At 44.4% G+C, this 27,498-nt stretch overlaps 1 protein-coding gene across 2 annotated transcripts in view; it reads right to left on the reverse strand.

The window, feature by feature from the left end:
• Nucleotides 1-27,498, reverse strand: part of BANK1 (B cell scaffold protein with ankyrin repeats 1) — a 179,571-nt gene that overhangs the window by 78,605 nt on the left and 73,468 nt on the right. For both annotated transcript variants that reach the window (XM_077300769.1, XM_077300768.1), the window contains exons 5-7: nucleotides 26,290-26,432; nucleotides 20,240-20,417; nucleotides 8,956-9,152 (exon numbers count right to left, since the gene is read on the reverse strand). In XM_077300769.1, the coding sequence (XP_077156884.1) occupies nucleotides 8,956-9,152; nucleotides 20,240-20,417; nucleotides 26,290-26,432 (518 nt within the window). The remainder of the gene's footprint in view (nucleotides 1-8,955; nucleotides 9,153-20,239; nucleotides 20,418-26,289; nucleotides 26,433-27,498) is intronic.

A 27,498-nucleotide genomic window follows, 5' to 3' on the forward strand; every position in this document is an offset into this window, starting at 1 on the left:
AGCTCTGTTTCTATACCTCAGTGGTTCAGTCCATGCCTGGAATGGGCTGTACTCCAGAGACTCATCCAGAGAACCATTGTCAGTCAAAGAAGTCAATATTCAGATAGGTGGGCCAGTCTAAGGCAGTGTTATATGTTCCATTTATACTGCCAGGTCGACTTGGATGACCATAGATGACACACACGCACCCACTTTCCATCCCCCCTGGTCTTTTGAACAAGAATGGGGGACATGGGAGCAGTTGTGGGAGGCATTCCACCACAAGCAGGTAAGTGACTACCCTACTCTTAAGGAGGAAGCTATTGTGTTTACTTAAGAAACATTCTCATGTTATGCTACATGTAGCAGGAGAGTGATCACACATTTGCATACAAGTGACCAGACTCCAGTATATAGATGATGTGATGGCCAGAGAAGAAGAAGAAAACAGCATTTGAGAAGCTTAAGCAAGTGCAAAAGTAGACTGGCTTCCTCAGCAACTCTTGTATAATCCTCCCCTCTACTTATTGCCTGGTGGCTCAGCCACGGGGGGGGGGGGAGTGGGAATCTGAAAGGGATAGCTCTTTGATCTTGATGTTGTTAAGAGCTCCATCCGGACTTTTGTTTACTGAACTTCAGTAGGCAATTGAAAAAACAGGCTCCTTAAAGAAGGACTATGCTAAGTTTGGGTTATTAGCAATACTGTTTGTCCTGTCATTTTAGTCTCCTCCATTGTTTTCCACTTGCTTTTATGATGTTTAGAGTGCTATTACTGTATACCGAGACTTTGGGGGAAGAGAAGTATAAAAATGCAAGCAAAATGAAACCTATGGTACCGGCAGATAGCAAATTGTGTCTAGGCGACATTGACACAACACAACGGTGGGAGATGTTCCATGTGACCAAGTTATGGTTCTGCAAGACAGTCTTTGAAGTGAAATCTCATGTAGCGTAGGTCCTAGCTTTGTTAACTTTTGTACTCTCTGCCAGTGATGTACAATAATAACTAATAAAGATAATCATAGTTTGCCAGCAAAGTATACCTTTCTCATCAGCCCTGTCTTACCTGATTAATCAAGCAAAGAAATCACAGGATATCCCAAACGTTCTTTTGGAGCCCTTTATGCTGAATGGTTTTAAGAGGTTCAATGTACCTGTAATTTTCTTAATCAAAATTCGGTAACCAAGTCAGGAGTAGCAAAAGAGACTTTTATGGATTTCCTATCACTTAATGCAAATACTGCAGCATCCACCCTCTAATGAGCACTGCTGTCTTTGTGCTTAAATGCCATCATCTGAAAACCATTTTGAGGTCCATAAGAGAAATGACAATGGGCTGATTAACATTAAGCCATTGCTATACATTTCCAGCCCTGCACTTCAGTCAGAACCTTGATGCTGGTGTGCAGCAAGTTGCCTGCCTTTGCTGAAATGTAACATACATCACCATCGATGACTATGTCTCAACCGAGGAGGGAAAGCAGAAGTTTAGAGAGAGGGATGAGAAATTTGCCATTGCAAGCTTGATTCAAAGAGGGGGGGGGAAAACCATTATGCCAATTTCCCCCATTGGCCATAGGATGCTGTCATGCTGCTAAAGCCAATAAGGTCAACTCTGGGAAAGAATCTAGGAGCCCCATATTAGCCACTGTAAAGCCAGAACCACATGGCATGAGATATCCAGGAGCTATAAGTCCTGCAGTTGTCTTTCTAAAAAAATGCAATGAGTAGTCTTGGAAGGCATGATAGAGAACAGGGAGTAGGCTAATCTGCCTCCCTCCCCTGCTGTTTTCCTATTTTCACATCCTCCAGTTTGGAGCTGCTGTCTGCCCTGTTTTGTCCCATGAAATAATAACAGCTCCAAGTGATAGGCCCATTCTGCACAAGGATCAATGTGGCAAATTGCTTGCTGAAAGAAATAACAGAATTTAAAATAGTGGAATTCGGTGTAACGCATACCTGCCTTTGTAGTGGAATCCAATAGCGTTTCAATCGATTCCAACAGGTTTCCAGTCTCGCCAAAAATCGCTAGAAAGGAACCGATTTTTTTCCATGCTTTGTCCCGCCCCTGGCCGTCAATCAAACAAGCAGCCAATGGGAGGTTGTTACCATGCTCCGGAAAAGCCCCTTTCCCTTTAAGAACAGGGTTTAAAAAAAATATGCCTTGATTCCTTGATTCCTTGCTTCCTCCTAATGTAGAGACCCATTTAGCTGGCAGCTGGCCTGTGAGCTGCCGATTCATCATTACCACGCTACCCCCCCCCGTGCACGGGCACGATTTTCGGCCGAAAATAAAGGGAACTTGCAAACGGGGCTGTGTTGTGCTTGGTGACTTAGGGGAGCTTTAAAGCAGCTCTGTGGAGGGACTGCAGCCGGAGAAGCCTCGCTGGGTAAATGAAGGCTCGCTGGCTCGTTGCTCTCTGCTCGCTCTGAGAAAAAAAAAAGGCGATCGCTTCGCCAGAAGTTCAGAGTAGAGAGCCAGGGGGAGGGACTTGGCTGGAACTGCAACAATGGGAATGCAAGAGTGTAGCGCTTTTCGAAGGGTGAATCCACTTTTCTGGATTTCCCTTTAAGCGCTACAACGAATCGCTTTTTGCGGATCAGTTTCAGGAGTGTGGCAGATTGTGTGTGATGTCGTGCATAACTGCAAATTAGTAGCGTTTACAATTTGCCACACTCCTGCTACATTGTGCAGAATGAGCCATAGAATATGCAAAATCTGCCTTGTATGTGAATCAATTCCTGCAGGAGGCATCATAGAAGAGGTTTATTGAGCATAGTTCACTTAGGAAATTCCTGATGTTTTCCAAATAATATCTTCCAGTGTCCTAAATGGCTCTTCGGAGACCTCCTGCTCCTTTGAGCATGCTTCTTCCCTGCTTGCCTCCAGAACAGAACAGAACAGAACAGACTGAACTAATTCAACAGACTGACAGTTAGAACTAATTTTCTCTCTATATACAAAGTTGTTTCTCTTCATAATAAAACTATTTTATTCTTTAAAGCAGTCAGGCGATTCTCTCCTCTTTGTATAAACTATGCTTTGCATCTAAACTATTCTATCTGTGGTTTATGCTGTCTGTCCTCCCAAGGAGCTTAGGGTTTTCTATATGGTTGTTCCTTCTGCAGACTTACAACAACCCAGTGAGGTGGGCTGGCTAGTCCTGGTCAAAGTGACACCCCAAAGTCAACTGGTGAGCTTTGTGGCCATGATGGGATTTGAACCCAGGTCTCCACAGGTATTCTGATTATGCTAAGCCATATTTTCTTATTTCACTGGGAATGCTGCATTGAAAAAACGGTATTGGGAGAAAGAGTTAGGAGGCTGTTATTCTGACAAATGTCAGCATTGGAAGTAAGTATCTATAGCAGGGGTAGTCAACCTGTATTCCTCCAGATGTTCATGGCAGGGGCTCACGGGAATTGTAGTCCACAAAGATCTGGAGGACCACAGGTTGACTACCCCTGATCTATAGGATGAAAAGTGAGTTGCCCTAGAGTAGATTTTGGAGACACATGAAGGGCAAAATCCCAGAATGGATGGAGCCACACTGTCTTCTCAAGGAGGTTAAATACATAGTTTGAATGTTTTAGTGCCTACAATCTGTTTTGGCAAAAGGGAGGGGGGGAAATGCTCTGAATTCCAGACTTCAGAAGGATGGACTCTTAAGAAAGCGGGATGCATTCAAAGCAGATATCCACCTTCTCAAGGCTTTCTTAATGCTACAGATTCCAGTGAATAGCAGCAGACTATAAAAGCAGTAACAAGCACTTTCACGGAATTTTTATTCTTTAGGAAATGGTTGCTAGGGAAACTGTGAGACTATACCTTATTTTCTAGATCGCTTGATCACTCTCAACACTGGATGAATGTAGTTTCCACTTATTTGGTTAAATGATTTCACATTTGGGTACCAGAACAGAAATCTGACTCCAAAATTTTCCCTTTGTGCACTTGAATTAATATAAGCACAAAGGTAATTACTCTAGCTGCTGGTATAACATAATAGTTAGGAGAATGAGCTATGGTCCAAGAGATTCCAATCTTAATCAGAGGCTTGGAGATCTCCCAGAAATTACACCTGATCTCCAGACAACAGGGATCTGTTCCCCCTTGGAGAAAATGGCAGATTTGAATGGTGTACTCAATGGCATTACATCCTCACTGAGATTCCCTCCCCCACCAAATTCAGCCTTCTTCAGGCTCCACCCCAAATCACCAGGAATTTCTCAACCCAATGTTGTCATTGATAAATCTCACCCTTGCCAGGAATTCACTATGGCCTAGACAAGCTGATTTCTCTCAGCCTTAGTCCTTGTACCTGAAATACAGGTATCATTATACCTTACAAGGCCATTGCGAAGATGATATGATACATCATAGAATCATAGAGTTGGAAAGGGTCAATGAAGGCCATCTAGTCCAACCCCCTGCTCAATGCAGGATTAGACTAAAGCATCCAGGATAAGTATTCATCCAGATGTTGCTTGAAGACTGTCAGTGAGGGGGGGCTCCCCACCTCCTTAGGCAGTCAATTCTACTTCTGAACTACTCTGATTGATTTTTTTCCCCTCTGATATCTAGGTGATATCATTCTCCACATAGTTTAAACACATTACAGTGGGTCCTATCCTCTGCTGCCAACAAGAACCTTTCCTGCACTCCTCTAAGTGATAAACTTTCATGAGAGCAATCACGTCCCCTCTCAAACCTCCTCTTCTCCAGGCTGAACATTCCCAAGACCCTTAGCCTTTCCTCACAGGGCTTGGTCCCCAGGACCTGGATCATCCTCATCATTCTCCTCTGAACCCTCTCAATTATGAAGTGAGGCCTCCAGAACTGCATACTGTGAGGTGTTTTGAATACCCACCACTAAGCAGTAGAATTTCATAAAACGACTAAAGAATGGAATTCAGGAACATACTTATGAGCATTTAATAAATAATATATTCACTGTGATGGAGAAGAGGGCATGGCAAAGCTGATGCTTCCTCTGTACTTCCTGGAACAGCATAAAGACTAAAGAGCTTTGTTTGATGTTAGTAAGGATATAACTGAATATGTGTTGCCATTAGATCAGCTTGTTATCCTTTGTGGTTATATTAAAGATCCTCTCCAAACACCTTGCCACCAAGCAATTTGTGGAAAACACGTTTGTTGATTGCAGATACATTAGTGGCTTTGAAATGAAAGTCCCTACAAACTGCACTAGTTAAGGAATGACTTAATGACTTGTGGAGTAATGCAAAATTGGCTAAATTAAAACAATTTGTTTAAGTGGAACAAAATCCATCTAAAAGAGATAATGGTGGGTTTTTTTTTGCCTTTTTAGATTGTAGATTTGTTACAACGTGACTTTAAAATATATTTGTAATGAATATTGTATGGCTATGCAAATGCAAGTCAACTGAGCAATCGCCTGCTCTTTTCGGTAGGTGTTGTTTCTCTTTGTTTTGAATATGTTGGCATTGTTCACGTTTCTTCTTCTTCACTGACATCAAGAAACTACATTTAAAAAGCACAATAAACAACATGACAGAGCTGCCACCTTGGATCAGATCAAGGGCTGCATCCTATTTCCCATAGTGGTCAACAAGATGTTCCTGGAAAGCCTACATGCAGGAAAGCATATGGAGCTGTCAGCCTCCTCTTCTTGGTCCTTCTGAATATTCAGAAATGGACAAGCTTTGAACATAGAGGCTATATTTAGTCAGTGTGCCTGACAGCTGTTGGTGGCCATTACTAGATTTTGTAGCAGTGAATTTCTTGATGTTTAAAGGTATATTTCCTTTGTCAGTCCTGCCCATCAATCATGTTGAAATTCTTGAATTCTAGTTATTATCCCTCATATGAACTTGCCCATAGGTTAAGATCATCCCCATAGGCCTTGCTCTCTGTAAGTATGAGATGAGGATCACACACAGGACCTTTCATAGATCTTCTCTGATGCACCACCAAAACTGTGGAATCCCCTCCTTATAGTGCACGAAACCTGATTAGACTTGCCGATCTCCAAGTGGTAGTTGGAGATCTCCTAGGATTACAACTGATTACCAGGCATTAGAGATCATCTGGGTAGAATGGCCGCTTTGGGATGTGCACTCTCTGGCATTATACCCTCCCATCCCTAAACCCTGCCCTTAGAATGCTACACCAAATGCCCAGGTATTACCCAACTCAGAACTGGCAATCCTAAACCTCATGTCTTGTAGGCATCGTATTTCCCCCCTCTTGAACATTTAAATCATGTCTTGGATATTTCACAAACTCAGGAAGTTGGCTTGACCCATGTTGATGTATTCCATGTATTTATCATAAATTGAAAATTGCACAGTAGTACTTTATGTGTTTAGGCTATGCACATTTTATCTGTTGATGAGCTGGTTTATTGGTTTTCACTCCAGCTTTTCTTCTCTAGTGCTGGTTTTATGTTTGGGCATGAGTTAAAGTTGCTATCACCCTATAAAAAACCTCGAGGTTTTGTGGGGTTTTTTGTAATTGAGAGGTGGGGGATAAGTGTTTAAAATAAACAAATATGGGAGGAAAAGCAACCAAAACAATCCCTTATTGCCCTATATAATTTTATAAACGTCTATCATATCCTCTCCCCTCCCTTGATAAAACAAAGAATTGTCACTGGGAGTCCAACTCAGTTTTCGCTTGAGGAACTTATTTTATCTTAGGACTCCAGAGAAGCAGCACGTATTTCCCTCTGGGGGTTGGCATCCCACAGTAGGAGTGTCAACACACTTGCAACTCAATACTGCCCATGTTCAGAGGTCTGTGCCCTTCATACTTAGGCTTCAGTAAACTGCATGTCACATGCCATGGTAGAGGATGGAGAAGAAGAGAGACTAGAGGAAATGGAACTAGAGAATGTCTGCTTATCCATTCCCTGCAAAAAGGAGGAGCTGCAAAAAATAAATTCATCTTTCCCCCAGCTGTTTTTTTTTTTTTTTTTGTAGCCCATGGGCAGGAAAAGGACCTGGGGAGGAGGCTCTTTTGTGAAGAAACAGCAGGAACAGGGAAAGTTATGCAGCCCCTCTCCTCCCTTTCCCTCTTCCCAGGGTTCTGATCCTGATAGCAACTACTGAAAGGGGGGGAGAGTGTCATTGGAAAAGGAGATCTAGCACTCTGGCACCCAAGTTCTCCCAGCACAAAAGCAGAATTGCCACTCCAGTGGGCAGATCGTAGCATGACATCGATATTAAAACAAGCCCCTGGAATCAGGCGCGCTGGGGAAGACAGGCTTTCAAGCTGTAGCAGGGGATGCCTGGAAGCAGGTTAAGCTGACTGGCTTTGTTTGGCTTCCGGCCACCTGTCAGCGGAGGCAGCTTTTCAAGATTTCTGCCCATTACACTGATCCAGTGAAAGGAACATGCTGTAGTCTTGTGGGCACAAAGGTATCATTGTACATCTTTAAAAAATGGGCAAGGTTCAATACAACAGTCAGCATTAGTGATCCTGCAAAGGGTTCAGAGTTGGCCACTAGTAACGCTTGGCTCCATCCTACAGTGATCTCTACCCAGGAATTCTTCTTGGGTACATGTTGTAAGCTGAGCTGGGAAGGACTGTTCCCTCCGGCCTCCTTGTCCCTACTTAAATGGCTGCTGCCATGGCAAAAGAGAGGTTTCCGTCTAATTGGAAGGAGAGGAAAAATAATATACTTGGCGGTGAAATGGGAACGAGTGCAGCCCCCTCCCATCAATTATCAAATTTGTTGCACCGAAAGGAAGTGACATGGGTGTGATGATCTGACACCTAACATCCCAATTCTCATCCATTCTAAGATGCTGCTGCAGCATCTTCAGAGGGTTGTTTTGCGAGGATAAAACGGAGGAAGGGAGAAGGAAATTGGGAACGGCTGCAGATCCTCGCTGGAGAGAAAACAAGGTACAAATCCACAAATCCACTTTTACTCGAATTGGGGTTGGCCACCACCATCTCCAATGAGCTTACCTCTCTTTTGTTGCCACCACAAATTTGAGAGATAAAGCCTTGCCTCATTGCCATGTAGTACCATAAAAGTTTTGTATAACTTAATGCCACTCCCTGATGCACCCTTCCTGTGGCGGTGAAGATCAGGCTTTCATGTGACTTTTGCTATAGCTGTGGGAGTTGCTTGTACTCAGGTCTTTAGATTCCACCAGCACCATCTCATCAGGGAGACAGCCCCTGCCTTCCTCTGCCTGAGGCCAGCTTGGATGAGCTCCTGCAACGGAACACATGCTGGGCAATCTGTTCTTCCCATTCCTCCTTCTGTGACTAAGCAATGAATACAGACGTCCTGGCTGCATATCATGAAACCTTGGGAAAGAAAGTGCATCTCTTTGATCTTGCTCCACTAATGGACCATTCCTGCTCAGGAACTTACTATAATTCTAGTTCACAGTTGCTTCAAAGAAAATCACTTTGACGTTCCACTGAGAAAGATCAGGGAGGTTCAAAAGCTGCCTCTTCATTTCAGCAGAACATTGGCACAGGTTGTTCAGGATGCATTTTTAAGAACGGACGTGAGGGCTTTTTTTTGGCAGCGTGGTTCCAAATCCTTGTTGCACATTGTAAGTGGTATATTATTGCCTACAAGGTATGTGGTTGTATGTTTCCTCTCATTCACAGGCATGGGCAGCCATGTAAATTAATGCAGATCCAAGGCAACGTTTGCTATCCCAGGCATAATCAGCAGAACATCACAGCACTTGCTGGAGTGAGCTGCTTCTTTTTTTAAAAAATGCATCTGGTAACGTTTGCAAACCTACTGCTTGTTCGGGACATTGCCCTACAACCGTGAATGTGTTCTCCCCCCTCCTTTTGGAATGGAAGAACAAAGATACTCCCCACGGCATTTTTGAATATGACAGGTGTCCCTGCTTCTCTGAAAGAAATTGTCTTCCCTGGCAGCACCAGCAGCGCTTCCTAAGAAGCTAGTTATACATATTATATGGCTCTTGCTGGAAAAATGTACCGATACTTACTGACAATTCTTTAATGATTTCCTGAATCTCTTTCTGGCCGTACTTCTCTGCAATGCATGCTGGGCTCTCTCCATACTTATTGGTTAGCTTGCAAGCCTGAATAGCCCCAGGATATTGGAGGAGAACAGTGGTGAGCTTTTTTAGTCCATATTTAGCTGCACAGTGGAGAAGAGTGGGAAGTTCTTCCAAATGAGAGCCTGTATTGAGAAACAAGCATAAGTACATTAAAAAAAACCCCTCTGATTTATGCATTTACTTTGAGATAATGAAGACAGTGATATATGCATTATTAAAAAAATAATCTACTCCCGTATAATCCTCCTTGCACCTTGAGATGACCTTGAAGGGGAGGGTAGGGTATCAGTTACAAGAATCTTAGACTGAATCACACCATTAGTCTGTCATGGTTATTACCAGCTTCTCGGGCAGCCAATGGCTGTCCAGGGTCTCAGGCCTTGTTTGTTTATGTCACGGAAATTCCTGATCCAACAGGAGATGCCAAGGACTGATCTTCAGACTTTCTGCACGCAAAGTCGATGCTTTGCCCTCGAGACATGTCCCATCCTCACACAACCTATCACCAGTCTGCTACAAAATTCCCTTTTCCCTGTCCTTTCCCCTATTTGTCCTTGTGGCATGATCCACGTCCCTCACAGGTAGTTTATAACAATATGGAAAAAAGGGTCCCAAGAGCTGCAGTGCTTGCAATTATGTGTGATCATTCGAAGAGGCGGGGAGTGTCTATATAGTCCTGCAGTGTGGGTAAGATTGTCAGCTACATTCAGAAAGAAAAGGGTCCTGTAATAACATGATAACAATAATCCGAAGGCTGAGACTGGGATTCTATGATTCTATGACTTCCCTCTCCAAGAATGGGAACTTTATGGCCTTCATACCTTTTCCCCAGCCTGTCTCCTAAGTAACAGGGGATAGCTCAAAATTTTTTTAACAATAGATCACAACCCATTGCTTAATGTTAAGGGGAAAGGTAGGATTTCCAACAGAACGTGGGTAAACATTGGAAGATTTGTATGTATGTGTAGGGGGGGGGAGGATGGAGTTTTGGGATGATGTGATGATACCTCTGGATGACACTCTAGATCAGGGGTAGTCAAACTGCGGCCCTCCAGATGTCCATGGACCACAATTCCCAGAAGCCCCTGCCAGCATTCACTGGCAGGGGCTTCTGGGAATTGTGGTCCATGGACATCTGGAGGGCCGCAGTTTGACTACCCCTGATCTAGATGCCTCCTAAAGTCTTTCCCATAGAGACTACGAGAAATTCCTAGACCATGACTATTGTGGAGGCCATTTTTTTTCTTGAGAGTTGGGTGAAAAGTGGAGGAACTGGTCCCCTTTGACTACCAAAAAGACTATGCTGGAGTTCATTTGACCTGTATGAACAAAAGTCCTGTAGACAGGGGGGCTGTCGTAAGAGGAAGAACTGGCAGCGATTGAGTTTTAAAAGCTTGTTTAACCAACCCATAGTATTCAGGTGGGTGAGTGCATATCAATTCATTATTATTCATCTTCCTAGCACACAGAACTTGGTTTAATGATGTCCTTTTCTTTAAAAGTAACATCTTTTGTAAGGAACAGGAGGTCAGACAAGTTGTTACAGTTGATAACTATAGAATATTCCTCTCTTTCTCTCTTTGTGTAAAAGGGATTTCCATAGTGTAAACACTCTCACCCTTGTGATGCATATTTGTTTATCAATGAGCTTTTCAATGCACATTTGCCCTTTGTGGCCTTGTTAAACACCACATTTCTAGAGGGGACACAGTGTTGTAATTGGGCATATCATGACTTTCCCCCCTCTCAGCCCCTCTATGGCCCAGAATTACCACTGGAGGTAACATGTGTGAAGACGAACATCAGTTTGTTAAGCAACCAGACCATCTAAGATAGCCATAATCATAATTGTACATTTGGGGATGAGGTTGTTAAGCACTGTTCTGAAAGAGCAGGTCAGCAGAGCTTGTTGTCCCTTTATTTGCCACTTGGGATGCTTTTGAAGAAGGTAAACTGAAATCAATTGATTGTTCCTCAGCATCTATAGTTAGCAGCTGCAGAAGTGTGTGTGTGCTCATGCATGTGTGTGTGTGTGTGTGTGTGTGTGTGGGCGGGAGAATTCTTTCTTCATGCCGTTAGGAAGCTACATTTTAAAGACTAGGGATACACTTCCAACCCAACTAGAAAAGGAGGGATTTTTATCGCGAGGGAAATGAGGAGGACTTGCTTTTATTTCTTTGCTTTAAAACTTTGTTGCATTTGCAACCCAGGGCAGGCACTGGAAGCTGAGCGATACTGCTGCCCGAGCCAGATTTGAAAATCAAAATACAGTAACTGTGATGCAATTTTTAAAAATCATAACATCAGAACATAAACCATGGAAGCACAAGAGCATTTCCAGTCATTCATATCACTAAGCAAAGCCTTGAGAAAACAAAAGACATTACGCATCAGTTGGCAATGGGGTAGGCAGACAGGGCCAGATGGTTCTCCTTTGGAACGTTGTTCCAAAGGCTTGGGGCCACCACCTGAAAAGCAGTGCTGTGTTCTGGGAAGGAGACACAAGGGAGCCACTCAGCGGCAGGACTGTAGAAGCCCCGGTTCAGTTTTACAAGCAGCCCATTCTCCTCAGCTTCCCTAGACCACTCCAGCCCGCTTGTCCGATCACCAGCACCCACATGCTGTATTCCAGCTCTGTGGTCTCCCACTCCCTTACATGTGCTCCATGCATCTTGCTCCCCCATGCCCCCCCCTCCATCTTGTCTCTCTTCATCTTGTGCCTGCTGGATTGCACAGCCACAGGGGAGAGACCGGCAACATAAGTGTGAGGTATGAGGCGCTGAAGGAAATGGGGGAGAGATGAGAGCCAGAACCAGGCATTCGGGAAAGGGCCCAGGAGGATGGAGAGAGGGGAAGGCAGGAAAAAGAAAGAGTGGCAGGAGAAGAGGCTGCATTGCCTCGGGCAGAGACAGCACTGCATGAAATGAAGGAAAGCCCAGCAGAATTCTTTCATGGGGAGGCTTGGATGGGTGCTGGCAGTGGCCGGCAAGGATATGGGCCCTAAAATGAAAGTGAGGTCTGACCATGAGGGACGGGAAAGAGAGAGAGAGAGAGAGAGAGAGAGAGAGAGGAAGTATAGAATCATAGAATCATAGAGTTGGAAGGGGCCATACAGGCCATCTAGTCCAACCCCCTGCTCAATGCAGGATCAGCCCTAAGCATCCTAAAGCATCCAAGAAAAGTGTGTATCCAGCCTTTGCTTGAAGACTGCCAGTGAGGGGGAGCTCATCACCTCCTTAGGCAGCCTGTTCCACTGCTGAACTACTCTGACTGTGAAAATTGTTTTCCTGATATCTAGCCTATATAAAGAGCCTCTTGTGGCGCAGAGTGGTAAGGCAGCCGTCTGAATGCTTTGCCCATAAGGTTGGGAGTTCAATCCCAGCAGCCGGCTCAAGGTTGACTCAGCCTTCCATCCTTCCGAGGTCGGTAAAATGAGTACCCAGCTTGCTGGGGGGTAAACGGTCATGACTGGGGAAGGCACTGGCAAACCACCCCGTATTGAGTCTGCCATGAAAACGCTAGAGGGCGTCACCCCAAGGGTCAGACATGACTCGGTGCTTGCACAGGGGATACCAGCCTATATCGTTGTACTTGAAGTTTAAACCCATTACTGTGTGTCCTTTCCTCTGCAGCCAAAGGGAACAACATCCTGCCCTCCTCCAAGTGACAACCTTTCAAATACTTAAAGAGGGCTATCATGTCCCCTCTCAACCTCCTTTTCTCCAGGCTGAAAATTCCCAAGTCCCTCAACCTATCTTCATAGGGCTTGGTCCCTGGGCCCCAGCTGGAACAAGGGGAGAGAAAAGCGGACGGTGAATGGAAAATACTGCAGCCAACTGCGACCACGATGGAGCAAATGGTGAGGCAGGCAGGGGAGGAGGGGATCGGGCGAGCATGAAACGTAGAGAGGCAGTTCAAAGATGGAATACGGCCCCTGAGGTAAATGACGGAATATGGCAACTGGATTATCCTGTTGATCTGAAGGTCAGTATGTTTCTGCGTAATGGTGGTGGTGATCCCATACAGGAGAACGTGCTCCTGTAAATGTGCCTTATTCTATGATCGTAGAAGGCTAAATAGGAACTGAAAAATTGTCATGCTGCATCAGATCCAAGGCCTGTCTAGCAGAGCATTCTCGGCCTAGCATTAGCTAACCAGATACTGTAGTGGGCAAAGATGGAACCCTCCTGAGAGAAGGCTGAAAATATTTTGATGCCTGAGGCAAGCAAATCTCAGTAGTGCTCTCTGTGGCGGCAAAAACATAAAAATAAACAGAATAATTGACAACTTGCTGCCCTCAGATGTTACAGTATCTGCCACCTGATGCAGGCCTTGTTACCCTGTCTAGTGTAATTTTGGGGGAGAAATAAAAAGTGGTAGGTCTATCCAACCCCCTTTTAAAATTTATACCCCATATTTCTTAATCAAGGTATCTCCAAGAGGTGATGGTTCCATATTTAGCTGTCATCACTAGTCATAGAATCATAGAATCACAGAATCACAGAGTTGGAAGGGGCCATACAGGCCATCTAGTCCAACCCCCTGCTCAACGCAGGATCAGCCCAAAGCATCCTAAAGTCCTCAAAATGTATGGGAAAACAAACATACATATAAGAGATTCCTGTTCAAATCCCACTGAACATCCAGTGACCTTCACAGCTAGGTGCAAAATAGTTTATAGATTCTCATGGTTGTCTTTGCAAAGTAAAAAATGGCAGAATTTCTTTTGCATTTCATATAATATAGATCAGATTTGTTTAAACAAGTGAATGAAATTCAGAATTAATGAACTGCCCTACAGGGTTTTTGGGATAACACCATATAGTTTTAGCAATCCAGAAGCCATTTCTTATAATAAATATAATGGGGGTACATTGCTAATATCATTCCAGGGATAAATCGCTATTTCAGAATCACAAATTACAGTCTGAATCATTTAAATACGCTTTCGGCTTCTTCACAGCTTGAGTTTACACAGTATGCAGGCAATATATTTGTAGCATATTGAAAATGTTTGTTTGTTGCAAAAAAGGTTTGGAGACTTCACGTGGAAAGAGCCAGAATGGGCTTTGAGCCTCACAGGCTCTTGTAGTCAGGGAAACCTAGGCTCCATATCATTTCCAGAAATATGTCCTTGCTCTGTCACTGATCACATCCTTTGCAGGTAAAGAAATTCATGTTTAGTCTGGAAAAAAAAATCATCTAGGGTTGCCAGACCCCTGCTGGAGCTGGGAGAACCCCTGGTTTTCCATTGCTCCTTCATTCTGGGGGTTTGGTGTAGTGGCCAGTTTGGTTTGGTGGCCAGTGTAGAGCCAGTTTGGTGTAGTGGTTAGGAGTGCAGACTTCTAATCTGGCATGCCAGGTTCGATTCTGCGCTCCCTCACATGCAGCCAGCTGGGTCACCTTGGGCTCGCCACGGCACTGATAAAACTGTTCTGACCGGACAGTGATATCAGGGCTCTCTCAGCCTCACCCACCCCACAGGGTGTCTGTTGTGGGGAGAGGAAAGGGAAGGTGACTGTAAGCCGCTTTGAGCCTCCTTCGACTAGGGAAAAGCGGCATATAAGAACCAACTCTTCTTCTTCTACCATTGCAGGGGCAATGCTGGCATACCCCCGAGGAGCTAGACTCTTCTCCCATAACCCATTTCCCATACCTGTTGAATTTTCCACTATGGCTAATGATGAACCTCTATTTGCATGAGTGCTGAAGATGGGTAGGAGCAGCCACCTAGAGATCAGTGAGCAGGCAAACATAGCAAGAGAGCAAGTGGCAGCTACTGTTAAAGGTAAATAACAGGCAAGGGCTGGGACATTTTGCTGAAACCTGGGGCTAGCCAGATGATTAACTGTCTCACTGAAATGTACACTATTTAAAGGTGTGTAAGGAAAAAGTCGAAGGCAGCAAGAAAAGAAGACCCAACATGGGACTGACTTAGTCAAAGAAGTCACAACTATGTATGTGCATTTTGGACTATTTTGGACAAAAAGTACCTGAATCAGGCTTGATTTGGGCACGGATCATACAAAAATAGTGCGATTCAGTTACCTCCATAGGAATACATGGTCAAATCGCAGCAAATTGTGATTTGGATGTTTTGGTGCTTTGGAGGTGGCTGTTTAAAGGGACAAAGGGGGTGGGGACGCCTTCTAGCTTTCTCACTCTCTTTTGCCCACCTTTGCCCTGATTCCCAGGCAAAGGGGAGGGGAAAAAGAGGCAGACCAATGGCTAAGCTCCCTATGCACACAGACAAGACCATAGAAACCTTTTTCCAATCATAGGAAACAATGGTGGTTGGATGAGGGCACCCTCCTTGGGTGCCCATAGAAATGGACCCCCTGGTCCAATCTTCTTGAACCTTGGGAGGGGGTCTTTTAAGAAAAGGCTCCCAGAGCTACACTGAAAGTTTGGAGCCTCTAACTGAAAATCCCACCCCAGACCTTAATGGTGCCATTGACTTTAATGGCGCTGAATCCCTTCAGAGTTGGCTGAAGACAAACCTGAATCAGCTGATTTGGACAGATCAGATTTGGCCTGAATCAAGCCAGGCTGAATCTGAAACAGTCCATTTTTTTCATTTTGCATATGCTTCGTCACAACCCTCATTTTGCAAGACCTGAGCAAAGCTGTTAATGACAGGACGTTTTGGACGTCATTAATCCATAGGGTCACCATTAATCAAAAGTGACTGGATGGCACAACAGACACAGAAGCCTGGCTGGATGCTGCCGGAGCTTTGCGACCTCATGTTTACCAAGTTGCTTGCACTTGTAGAATAACTTCACTGACAGTTGAGGATTTTCCAGCTTTTGAAAGCCTTTCCCTTACAGGCCTGGTAAATGGCAAGCCTGCACTTATTCCAGAGACTGGCTTTATTTTCTTTATCAGTTCAGGCCCAAGACATGTATTTTACTTATTAAGTTGAATTGCACAGAGAAGTGCCTATTTTCGAGCTATTATCACTTACTGAATGGACAGTGTTTATCCCCACCCCCCCCCCCCCCCACATACCCTTGTTCCGAGCCCAATGTAATTACAGATAATTACTACTCTTGACCTTCCAAACTTACATCTTCTGTATCAGCAAAGAGAATCTGAATGCGTGTGTGGCAATTATCTCAATAAACACAGTTCACCGCAGCAGGAGGCTCTTGCGTGCTTCAGTCCTTTAGAAGCCAGATGCCCACGATAAGAAGTCAGAAATGAATGGCTTAGAGATGGGTTTCTAGAGGCTCCAGTTCTCTTCATTCCCTCACCTGCATCATTTCTCTGCATCTTTTGGGAATGGCTAACGGGCCCAGGGAAGAAATACATTCACATCTCAAAGTGTGTACCTGTCGTTAGCTGCAGCATGGCAGAAATAAATTGACTACTGTCAAATTCTCTGCTGCTGATTCTGGGCCTGGCTTGTCGATATTCATCATTCAAAACTGGTATTTGTCTTGCACTGATATCTGATCAAATTTAGACAGACTATCAAAGCACACATCGTTATGGCAGCCAGAAGTAATGACATGAAAGGACTCCCTGGGGAGATGAATACTTGAAATGATTATTTATTTGAGTAGCCCCCAATAGCCCAGTTTAGCTCAAGCTCACCAGGGTTTAGGAGCTAAGAAGGGACATCAGCCTCTAGTCTCCAGCGAGGACTTGGAGACCCCCTGGAGTTACAATTCACATCCAGACTACAGATATCTGTTCCTTTGGGGAAAATTGATGCTTGGGATGGTGGACTCTATGGCATGATACCCCACTGAAGTCCCTGTCCTTCCCAGGCTCCACCCCCAAATCTCCAGGAGTTTCCACTGGCAACTCTAACCCCAATCCCATTCCAGTGGTCATGGGGTACCATCAAAGCAGGATGACCTTCAAAGAAGATTGTGGTTTCTATGAGGAAAAGGGAAATGGCAAACCACCTCTACTCTTCTCTTGCCTGGAACGCCCCATGGATGGGGTTGCCTTGGGCCACCTGCAACTCAATGGTCAAATCTTCTTATTTGATTAACCTCATTTATACTCTAATGAGGTCCCAAAGAGGCTTACACTATTCTCCTTTCCTCCATTTTACCAGCACAACAATCTGGATGGTGGTTTAGGCTGAGAGTCTGGGACTGGCCCAAGGTAGGGATGTTGCCAGTTTCACCATAAACACATTCAACAGTCAAACTTACTGTATTGGAAGGTGTCAGTCAAATGAGAGTTGATCATTTAATCTGTTTGGTTCAGACTGAGCAAACACAAATACCTGCTGAGTTGGTTTGAACTGGGAGTTCACAAAACTGCACATGGACAGAGACACGGCTAATTCAAACGGATTGGAAACCATTAACATCATGGGAATGTCGATCAGAAACCCACTCCTAGATTCAAGGGTTCCAATCTCCCAGCGTGATGTATGTCATCCTTCCCCGAAGGCAGCAATGGGGAGGGGGGGGGAGATAATCCACGCCTTTTATTGTGCTCTGTGTAGACACGGATCCAAACCCCCATATAAAAATTATGAGAATAAATGAGTTTTATAGCACTGCCTATAGATCCAGATTTAAGTCAGGGCAGTTTTCTCTTGTTTCACTGTAAAAATACCATGAATTCATGAGGATCTAGATTAAACTTTTGCTCAGCCCCACTCCAAAACACTGCGATTTGGAGGGAATAGAAATCCCTAGTTAGGGTGGCAGCATGGCTCAGTGAAAGGGTGTCTGCCTGGCGTGCAGAAGGTTGCAGGTTCCATCTCTGGCATCTCTAGCTAAAAGGAATGGGTAGTAGATGAGAGAGTCGCTGTCAGCCTGCGTTCATAGTACCATCTTTGAAGGACCAAGGGTCTGATTCAGTAGAAGGCAGCTTCATGCAAGCTCCATTTCTAGAGTGCAGATTTCTAAGCCATCTTTCCTTATCACTTTGTTTCAGTGAGGCTGAAACAGCAAAGCCCCTGTTCAGCAGGCATTCATGTTGTGAGAACATGCAAAGAAAAGTCAGTTGTGCAGTGTAATTAGGAAAGAAAGAACACAGTGATCTGGCAAACAGTTGATTCATCAATCTGAAAAATGAAAAAACAAGTCCCTGTGTGCCGCTGGTGAACAGGACATGATCTGGACCATCAGGTATATCCCTAGCCCAAGTCACTCGGGAAGCTTCCAGGATACAGTGAATATTTGAACCTGAGTCCCCCGCATCCTAGGTTGGTACAGTAACCATTACACCATATGATATAGTCCTTCACTGTCACACTGTCTTCAGATGAAGAACTTTTCATTGACATCTTAGGTCTGAGGACAGTTTAATTAATGGGGAACAATCCATGTTTTCCTTCCCATTGAGCTCTCATTTGTGCAAAAGGAGACCTCCATAACTCTAAGTGGTCCAGAGTTACACTGCTGAAGAAATGGCATTATGCTGACTTGGTTATAGCAGTTGTGTTGACTACATAGATCACAGAAGATGCCTCTGCAGGCCAGAATTAAGACTTGCTGTGTGTTCCAGCTAACACAACGAAATATCAGGGCCATTTCGCACGGCTTCAAAATAGCACAATGGTTACTAATTGGAAACGCTACTAATTTGCCATAACCCACGACGTCGTAGACAATCTGCAACAATCCTGAAACCGACCCGCAAAAAGCGCTTCGTTGTAGCGCTTTCAGGGGAATCCAGAAGTGGATTCACCCTCCGGATAGCGATACACTCTTGCAACCAATCTGCAACAGTAGCGCTAAAGACCTGTGCGTTACCATTGTTGCTGGTTCTTCAAAGTCCCTCCTCCTGAGCCTGTCCTCCAAACTTCCGGCGAAGCGATCGCCATTTTTTTTTTCTCCGAGCGAGCGGGGATAAACGCACCAGCGAGCCTCTTTCTGTTTAGAGGCTTCCCTGGCTTCAGTCCTTCACCTTTAGTCACTAAGCACAAATCACATAAAAGCCCATTTGCTGAAATAAAGTCCCTTTATTTTTTACACATAAATTCAGCCGAAAATCGGGCCCATGAGAGGGGGGGGGATTTTTTTTTTATCACTCGAGGCAGCGTGCAAACGATCATACAATCAAACGACAGCTCACATTAGGCAGCTGGATGGGTCTCTCCGTTGCAACGAATCTACCTAGATTCGTTGCTATGGGTCTGTTTTTTTTTTTTAAACCTTTCTTAAAGGGAAAGGGGCTGTTTGGGAGCATGCTAACGGCTGCCCATTGGCTGCTTGACGGCCAGGGGCGGGACGAGCTTGGCAATAGCGCTTCCTTTCTAGCGATTTCTGCCGAGACCGGAAGCCTGTGGGAAACGCTAAAAAACGCAACTGATTCCACTACAAAGGCAGGTATGCATAACGACGAATTCCACTATTTTAAATGGCGATTTTTCATTCCGCAAACAATTTGCAACAAAGATCCCCGTGCGAAAAGGCCCTCAGTCTAACTAAATTGCCAAAAATTAGAATCTAATGGGTCCAAATCACCATCATGAGGGGGTAGCAAACATTTCAGCACTCGAAAAGGCTTGGCAGAGGGACAAGAGTGCCTTGTCTTGCTAAGCTGTGCCTTGCAGGGGCTTCAAGACAAAAGACATGCAGAGGTGGCTTGTCACTGCCTGGCTTTGGTTGCAAACCTGGACTTCCTTGGTGGTCTCCCAACCAAATAGTAACCAAGACTGACCCTACTTAGCTTCCACCTAGATCAGGCTAGCCTGCTGCTCTTAAATGATGACTTTTAAGACCTATAATATCGGAGTCCAAATTGATCGGCTTCTTAGAAGAGTCGCCATGCTTCGTGATCTGCTTACTGTTGGTAAGGCATCTTAATGGGCTTAAGTAATTGTCCTCTTTTATTATCTATGTAAAATCGATTGATGCTGTTCTCATATTCTTTTGTGCTAATCAATGTTTAAAAAAAATAAATGGTAGTGTTTTAATAAAAAAAGAAAAAAAATGTGGGCGAGCATCTCTAGTAATATCTATAATGGGCCATAATGTTGTTGAGGTGTACCTCCTGCCAGGAGATTAATGATCTCATAAAAGATAGCAAACTATCTGCCTATGGCATTGTTCACTGTATATTCTATACTGTCTAGGAGTATGATGTTCTTAATTTTGCCATCTAGTTTCATTGCACTGTTGATCATATATATTACATTGTCTTTTTGCATTGCTTTTAATTGTGCAATTCATCTTGAGCCTCAGAGGGAAAGCACAAGCAAACAAGTGAGCAAAGAATGCGCACTACACACCTTTCTGTTGTTGTTGTTGTTGTTGTTGTTGCTGTTGTTGTTGTTGTTGTTGATGATGATGATGATGATGACCCTTGTCTTCACTTAGAAGATTGCTAAGATCGTGGGAAATGGCAGGGCTGGTCAACAGGAATGTGAGAATCCTGTCAATCTTCTCAGTCGAGGTAAACTTGGAAACCTTTAAAGGGTGGTGGTGGGAAGAAGGACAGAAAACAAGATGAGAGAATATATACAAAGCACCTTGTCACTCAGCAATAGCAAAAAGGCCAGCTTATTTATGGAATTTCATGTCACTGTGCTTAGAGAGCCGGTGTGTTGTAGTAGCACACTGAACTAGGATCAGGGAAGCCCAGGTTCAAATCCCCCCTCTGCCATAGAAACCTGCTGGGTGACCATGAGTGAGGCACACCCTCTCAGCCTATCCTGTGAGGATAAAAGGGAGGAGAGGAAAACAGTGTAAGCTTCTCACTGGGGAGAAAGATGGGATAGGAATGAAGTAAATAATGAACCCAGGCAATAGTTTGAAGTTTTTTGAAACAAGGGGGAAGGGATTAAACAAAAAGCACCCTTTCCCATACTAGAGTCTTATAAAGAGAAGATGCTCTCCATGTCTCACATAACTGAATCCTGGCATTATAAAATTCATGCCAGTCAACGATAAACATAATTAGTCATCTCTTGTCAAATTTGTTTCCCAGGTTTCCGAAGCATCTCAGCTTGCAAAACTCTTGTCTAGGGATGAGAGTGGGATCAATGTTCAAGAGTGCATCCATGTTACAACCTCTCTATATCAAGTGACTGCTTTCTTCCGCTTTCTCATCTCTTTTAGCCCCCACCCCTTTATGACAGCACTCTGTTTCTCATTTATACTAACCCTATCCCTTTGCACATTGATTGGCTGGACTGCCCTTTGGCTGGCTCTTTCGCAAGTAGCATCATCATCATCATTACTTGAGTTTTAGCTTTAGAAAGAATGTGGTATGATGCTTTTTAAAAAAATTGAGCGGCATTTTATTAATGTTTCAACACACACAAAAATCAATACGTATATTATTCAGCCAAGATCTAGAAATAATACACAATGAAAAGTACCTAGATTAATTAGGATGTACAGTTGAGGCCAGTGCACAAAATAAAATCAATGGGTCATCCCCTTTTCTCAGAACATATCCCCCCCAAAAAAACAAAAACAAAATAAGGGTCAGACATGACCCCGTGCTTGTACAGGGGATACCTTTACCTTTTTATATATATTTATATATACAACGATATAGGCCAGATATCAGGAAAAAATTTTTCACAAACAGAGTAGTTCAGCAGTGGAACAGGCTGCCTAAGGACGTGGTGAGCTCCCCCTCACTGGCAGTCTTCAAGCAAAGGTTGGATACACACTTTTCCTGGATGCTTTATGATGCTTTGGGCTGATCCTGCGTTGAGCAGGGGGTTGGACTAGATGGCCTGTGTGACCCCTTCCAACTCTATGATTCTATGATTCTATGATTCTATATTACAAACCATCTGATGAAAGGAGCTTTGACACTCGATGCTACATACACCTGTCTCTGTAGTCACCTCTGTAGAAGCTCTGCAATGTCATGTATTCTAGGATGCAATGTCATGTATTCTAGGATGCTACCGAGGTCTGCCACCTAACTTCACATAAGTGATGTGCAAATAGCATAAAACTTTGGAACTCCTTCCCTAAGGAGATTCATTTGTCTCGCTCTGCTGTTGGAATGCTGGCAGGGGCTCATGGGAATTATAGTCCATGGACATCTAGAGGGCCGCAGTTTGACTACCCCTAGTCTATCCCCACTGTTCTGTGAGATTTCAACAACAACATTCCCTAGTCCCTTTTATGCCATTATGACTTCTGGTCACAAAATTAGACACTTCCATATATTCACACTGATTTGAATGCAATGCAATGAGAAGCAGAGCTACACCTTTCTAGGTCCACTAAAGCCAGTAAGCTTGGAACCATACAACTCTGTACAGAATTATACTTTAACTACATTAAAAACTGTCTGATGAAGGGAGGCTTTGCCTCTTGAAAGCTTACACCCTAAACTCCGAAGGGGCTACCAGACTTACTCCTAACTACTAGAAACCTTGACACTCAAGGTTTAGCTGTCTCTTCAGCTTTGAGACAACCACGGCCTGTCTCTATTTGTTCAATAAATAAAGAAATAAAATGCACAAAGGATTTTTAGGGGCTAGTTTGCAGCCAAGCAGCATCAGCCCAGTGGTCCATCTTGCCAGCCTCCTCCTCCTCCTCCTCCCATCAGTGGCCAGAAAGATGGTCCTAGAAGGGATACAGATGCTAAAGCCTTCCCCTATGGCTGCCCCTTCCCAGAACCAGTGAGAACTCTGCAAGCTCCATCTTGCTCCCACTATGAGGCCAGCTACTTTTAATGAAACAACAGGATCCTTAAAAATGTGTGTTTGAAAAGAATTTACCAGTGCCCTTAGCCAACTGTTAATAATGCAATGCATCATTTTTTATTAATCCTTTTGTTATGAGCGTAATGCCTGAGGTGGCAGACATGGTAGATTTGTCACAGGAAAATGAGAGTGTCTGAATTACAAACACAGCTATTATTTTTGCTCTTGCTTCCCAATTACGATATAGACATGTCAAGTGCACTCAGACTGGCCACTGTTCGACAAATGGTATTTCAGATCCTTTCCTCTCCTGCAATAGATTTTCTTTTCCCATTATATGGCCCTGGCAGAAGCATCCGTTGCACTGCAGGGGCTCTATCCTCTTGTGCTTAGAGGTGATTAAAGCCCTGAAATATTCAAATGGGAAATCTGCACAGCGATCTTTTAAACCTCTTAGAAAATCAAACACCTGCCCATGATCCAACTATACATTATAATCTTAATGTTTCCCATTGATTGCCTTAATTGATCCATTCAGTTGAGGAATAGGATAATCACAGATTTTAATTGCGGATTCCTGAACCTTTCAATGGCTGGCTGTGAATCGATTTTTGGCTGTCACGAGACTGGTAGAAGCCATCCACATGTCTGTCCTTATTCATTTAGTCAATATGACCCGAAGATCTACCAGACCATTTCTGCACGGAGGGGTAAAACACAAGTGGTTTCCTGCTTGCAAACACAGGATGGTAACTCTTGAGTTTGCAGCCTTCCTCATGGGGAGACCACTCCCATGTTTTCCCTTTCCCCCATTGCAGCTTTTCACCTCCTGATTAGGCTGCAAGGGAAAACAAGCCAAACTTCTCCCTCCACTCCTTGGCTTGTCTATGACAGCAAGCCATCAATCAAAGCATAGCAGTTTTCTTGTGGAATGAAACTTTCTCTCTCCCCCACCAGCCCTGAAATTAATATATATGTATTTTTTTAAAGGCACTTCAGTATTGCTATGTGGTAATGCCACAACACAGATACGTTGTAATAAAAATCAGCACTGCTGCATTGCTTTGGAGAAGCGCCAGAATGATACAGCATTTATTTGTTTGTTTGTTTTTTTAGAATTTTATACTGCTCTCCCATACGGCTCAGGGCAGTTTATATAAAATGTGGGGTGTTACATGGAATGACCAAAGCATAGAACATAGTCAAAATAACATCAACAATAATCCAACAGTGGTTTAAATTAACATAATATCAATTAATTAAGTCAACAATAATATAACACGAACAACAACTTAGATAACCCCCCATAGAGATCACAGTGGTGTAGGCCATGGAGGAGGTGTCTGAGGGGGGACCTGTAGAGGTTATTGGGTTGGTCAGTCTCAGGGGAATGCCTGGTGGAGGAGCTCCCTTTTGCAGGCCCTGCGGAATTGTGGGAGTTCAGGCAAGGCCCTGATCTCTGTCCTGGGGGCCAGGACAGAAAAAGCTCTGGCCATTGTTGAGGACTGAACTAATTCTTTGGGGCCAGGAACAGATTTCCTGTCCCTTTGGGGATTCCTGTTCTTTGGGACTTTAGTTTTGTCTGGGTGGATTTCTGAGATGCTGAACATGGTCCCTCGAGCCCATTTTTTTGTTAATGGTTGGCTTAAAAACAAAGTGCTCAGACTCCTGTATGATTAGGAGGCTGCCCAGTCATCCGCTCCCCCTCTTTCCCAGCTCATTCCCCACTTCCAGAAAGTAGAAAAGGGGCTGTGTTTTGCCTGCCTGATCCCAAAAAGACCATGGACACTTTAAAGAATGTTTTATTTTACCTTTGACAATGTAGCTTTGTGATCATGCTGCAACATGGACTCCGCCATTTAAAAAAAAAATTACTTGGAACAGCAGATGGAGAGGGGAGGGCATGTTTCTCCCTCCATGTGGGATTAACCCTGGTTGCTTACCAATGGGATGCGCTATTTAGGGAAGCAAATCCAGTTTTGTTGATTCCCAAAATTGTGAGTTAAAAATGGTCAAAACTCGACCCAGCTACTGGACAGCCTCAGGATGCCGGCGATGTCATGCGGAGGGGGCTCTAAAACCTGCCAACATTTGAAGGCTGTCCAGGAACAGATTCCTAGTGTAGAAATGGTCCCAGAATATGAAAAGTACAGATAGATCCATACATTCGTGCTTTCTTAGTTTCCAGTAACAGAGGTGGATAAATGAAAGAAATAAAAGCATTTCATGGGAATATGACACGCCCCTTCCAAGCTCTGTTCTGCCTATATTAGGGTTACCAGTGCCTGCCCCAAGGCCACACCCCCTGCCACTGATCAGCTGACCACTGGGAGGACTTACTAGCATTGGGGAGAATGTGGTTTATTTTAATCCTAGTTGTTTGTTAAGCCAGAACCCAGCTTTCAGATGATCACAGTAGCCGCCAGCAAGAAAAAAGTGCTTGAAACCTTCACTGATCTGCAGGATGACTTCTCATTTGGCTTCAAGCCACAGCTGGAGAAACATTCTCTCTGCTGCTATCACAGATGCCATTTCTTGGATGCATTGAGACCTTCCTGTAGGTGTTACCTGCCTAGCAACTTCCTGGAGACCCTGGTCCCCTGAACAAGGAGTAATAACTGAAATCCAGTTTACACTATGTAAAGTTCTTATGGAGATCATGAAGAATTTGTATCACATATGTGTCGGACGTTCCATGCTTTTGAGGAGTGCAGGTCTGTATTTCAATCCTCCTGACATTGGCACGCTTGCAGAAGAGAGTTTCAGCCTCACTCCTCCTCACCCCTAGGCCTTCCATGGCCCCAGCAGGAACCCTGTGTAGCAGTTGTCAAGGCAACTTAAGTTTCTCAGCCGAGCAAAGAGCAGCTTTTTGGAGTAGTTTATAAAAATGGCATGGCGTGTGTGGGGGAGGTTGAAGGCTATTCTCCACATGTCCTACAGTTCTGATTAGAATACAGCCCCCAAATGACTAGGAGGTATGCAAGTCCAGACTTTGTAGCAGCCCAGAAGACTCTGTAACATAAGGGATGACAGTCCTCAGGTGATACCTAAGGATCAGTTCCCCTGGAAATCAGTTCCCTGGAGAAAATGGATGCTTTGGAAGGTGGACTCCCTAGCACTGTACTCTGCTGAGGTCCTTCCCTGCCCCAAACAAATCCTGCACATTCTTGGCTTCACCCGCAAGGTCTACTGGTATTTCCCAACCCAGAGCTGACAATCCTAGTATTGTGGGACTGGCCCTAAATGGTTCTCTGCACACAAATTAATTTCAGAAAGAAGTTTCCTGATTCCCCATCACCATCACCACCACCACCATCAAGGCTGTGCATTGGTATCAGTTGTAAGAAATTATTATTCATTATGCATTTGTCTTACCTTTGAAGCAGGAAGAATGTGTTCTTTCTATACGGAAACCATTGTGCGCAGTTACAGCTCTGGAGAGACATCCGTGAACAGCAGCTAAGCAACTGTGATCTGTTGCATTTGCCGAGATGTCACATCTACAAATGTCACCAACCGGTTTCCTTTCTGCAGCTTCCTATTGATCTAGTTCTTGTTATTATTTCATCGACCCACAGAATGCACAACACAATGTGCATGCTCTTATCTAATATCGACACTTCTGCCCCCCTCCCTTTATTAACTTAACGCAGAGGTCAATTTACCTGACAAGCAAAGGCTACTGGGTCTGCCACCTTCTGAAGCATGCATTCAATCTCCTCGGCTGCTGTGTAATATTCAATCTGGGTTGTTCCTTTAACGACGCCTTCACAGTAAACGTTTACATTTACAAGGCCGGCAGGAAGATCTGATAAAACAGAAATAAAAAAAGGTAGAGAAGGAAAATTAGACAAACCATCGCTGCCACTAGATTGCCAACTTCCAGATGGAGGCTGGAGATCTCGCCAGAGTACCCCCAAATTACTCCGATCTGCCTGTCCGACACTCTGGAAGAGGCAGATCGGAGAGTCTTGCCAGAATCAGCCCCGGAGCACCAGCCTCGGAAGCACCAGAACTGCCTAGGGAACCCTGGCCAGAACCTGAGCCACAACCAATTCAAGCCCCCCCAGCTCCTCCAGAAACCTACCCTGTGGCAGAAGTCCCAGCAGCAGCAGCTGGCTCCCCACCTTCATCTCCAGAGCCAAAAGAGCAACAGCACAGGAAGCAACACTTTGTCTTATGGGAAAAGTGCAGAAGCACAAGACTGGTCACACAAGGAAGAACTGGTCTCTGAGGTGTTTTGCAGAATGTACTCCAGAGACTGAGGCAGCTGTGTGTGGTGAGAGGAAAAGGCATCTTTCTTCTTGGACCTGCACTCCCAGACCCTGCTCTTAAACTCTGTGGATCCTGTTTCCCTGACTCACTTTTGGCTTGATACTCTTGATGACGGACCTTCTTCTTGCCCTTAGTGGGACTTGGCTTGTGTGTGTTTGTTTTCTGGCTATTGAACTCAGCTTCCTTGACCCTGCTTTGCATACTCCCTGCAGGACTGTTCTGGCTGCTTGCCTGTCTCTCCCTGTCAGGCCTGGAAACTTGACAGCAATCTGTGGTTATTCCATGAGGAAGCTTGGAATTTGAGTCTGCTTCCTCCTCCATTCCCACTGCAAGTGATGACATATCGACTCCACCTACTATGTGCCTCTCCTCCTGCCCTCCCCCCTTCCCATTGCATTTTTTAAAATTGAACATTATTGTGTTACATCTTGAATTTGCAATAACAATAATTCCTGCTTTCTGGAAACGCTCCAGAAAATTAACCTTAAATCAGAAATGAGGACTCCACATTCCTCCCCCTGTTTCCTCTGTCTTTCTTCCAGCATCTTTCATGAGTTAAAGTGCATTGGGGCACTTTGTAACTTTTGTGCAGATAAATA

Source organism: Paroedura picta, chromosome 10, assembly GCF_049243985.1.
Source record: "Paroedura picta isolate Pp20150507F chromosome 10, Ppicta_v3.0, whole genome shotgun sequence".
Classification (NCBI taxonomy): Eukaryota; Metazoa; Chordata; class Lepidosauria; order Squamata; family Gekkonidae; genus Paroedura; species Paroedura picta.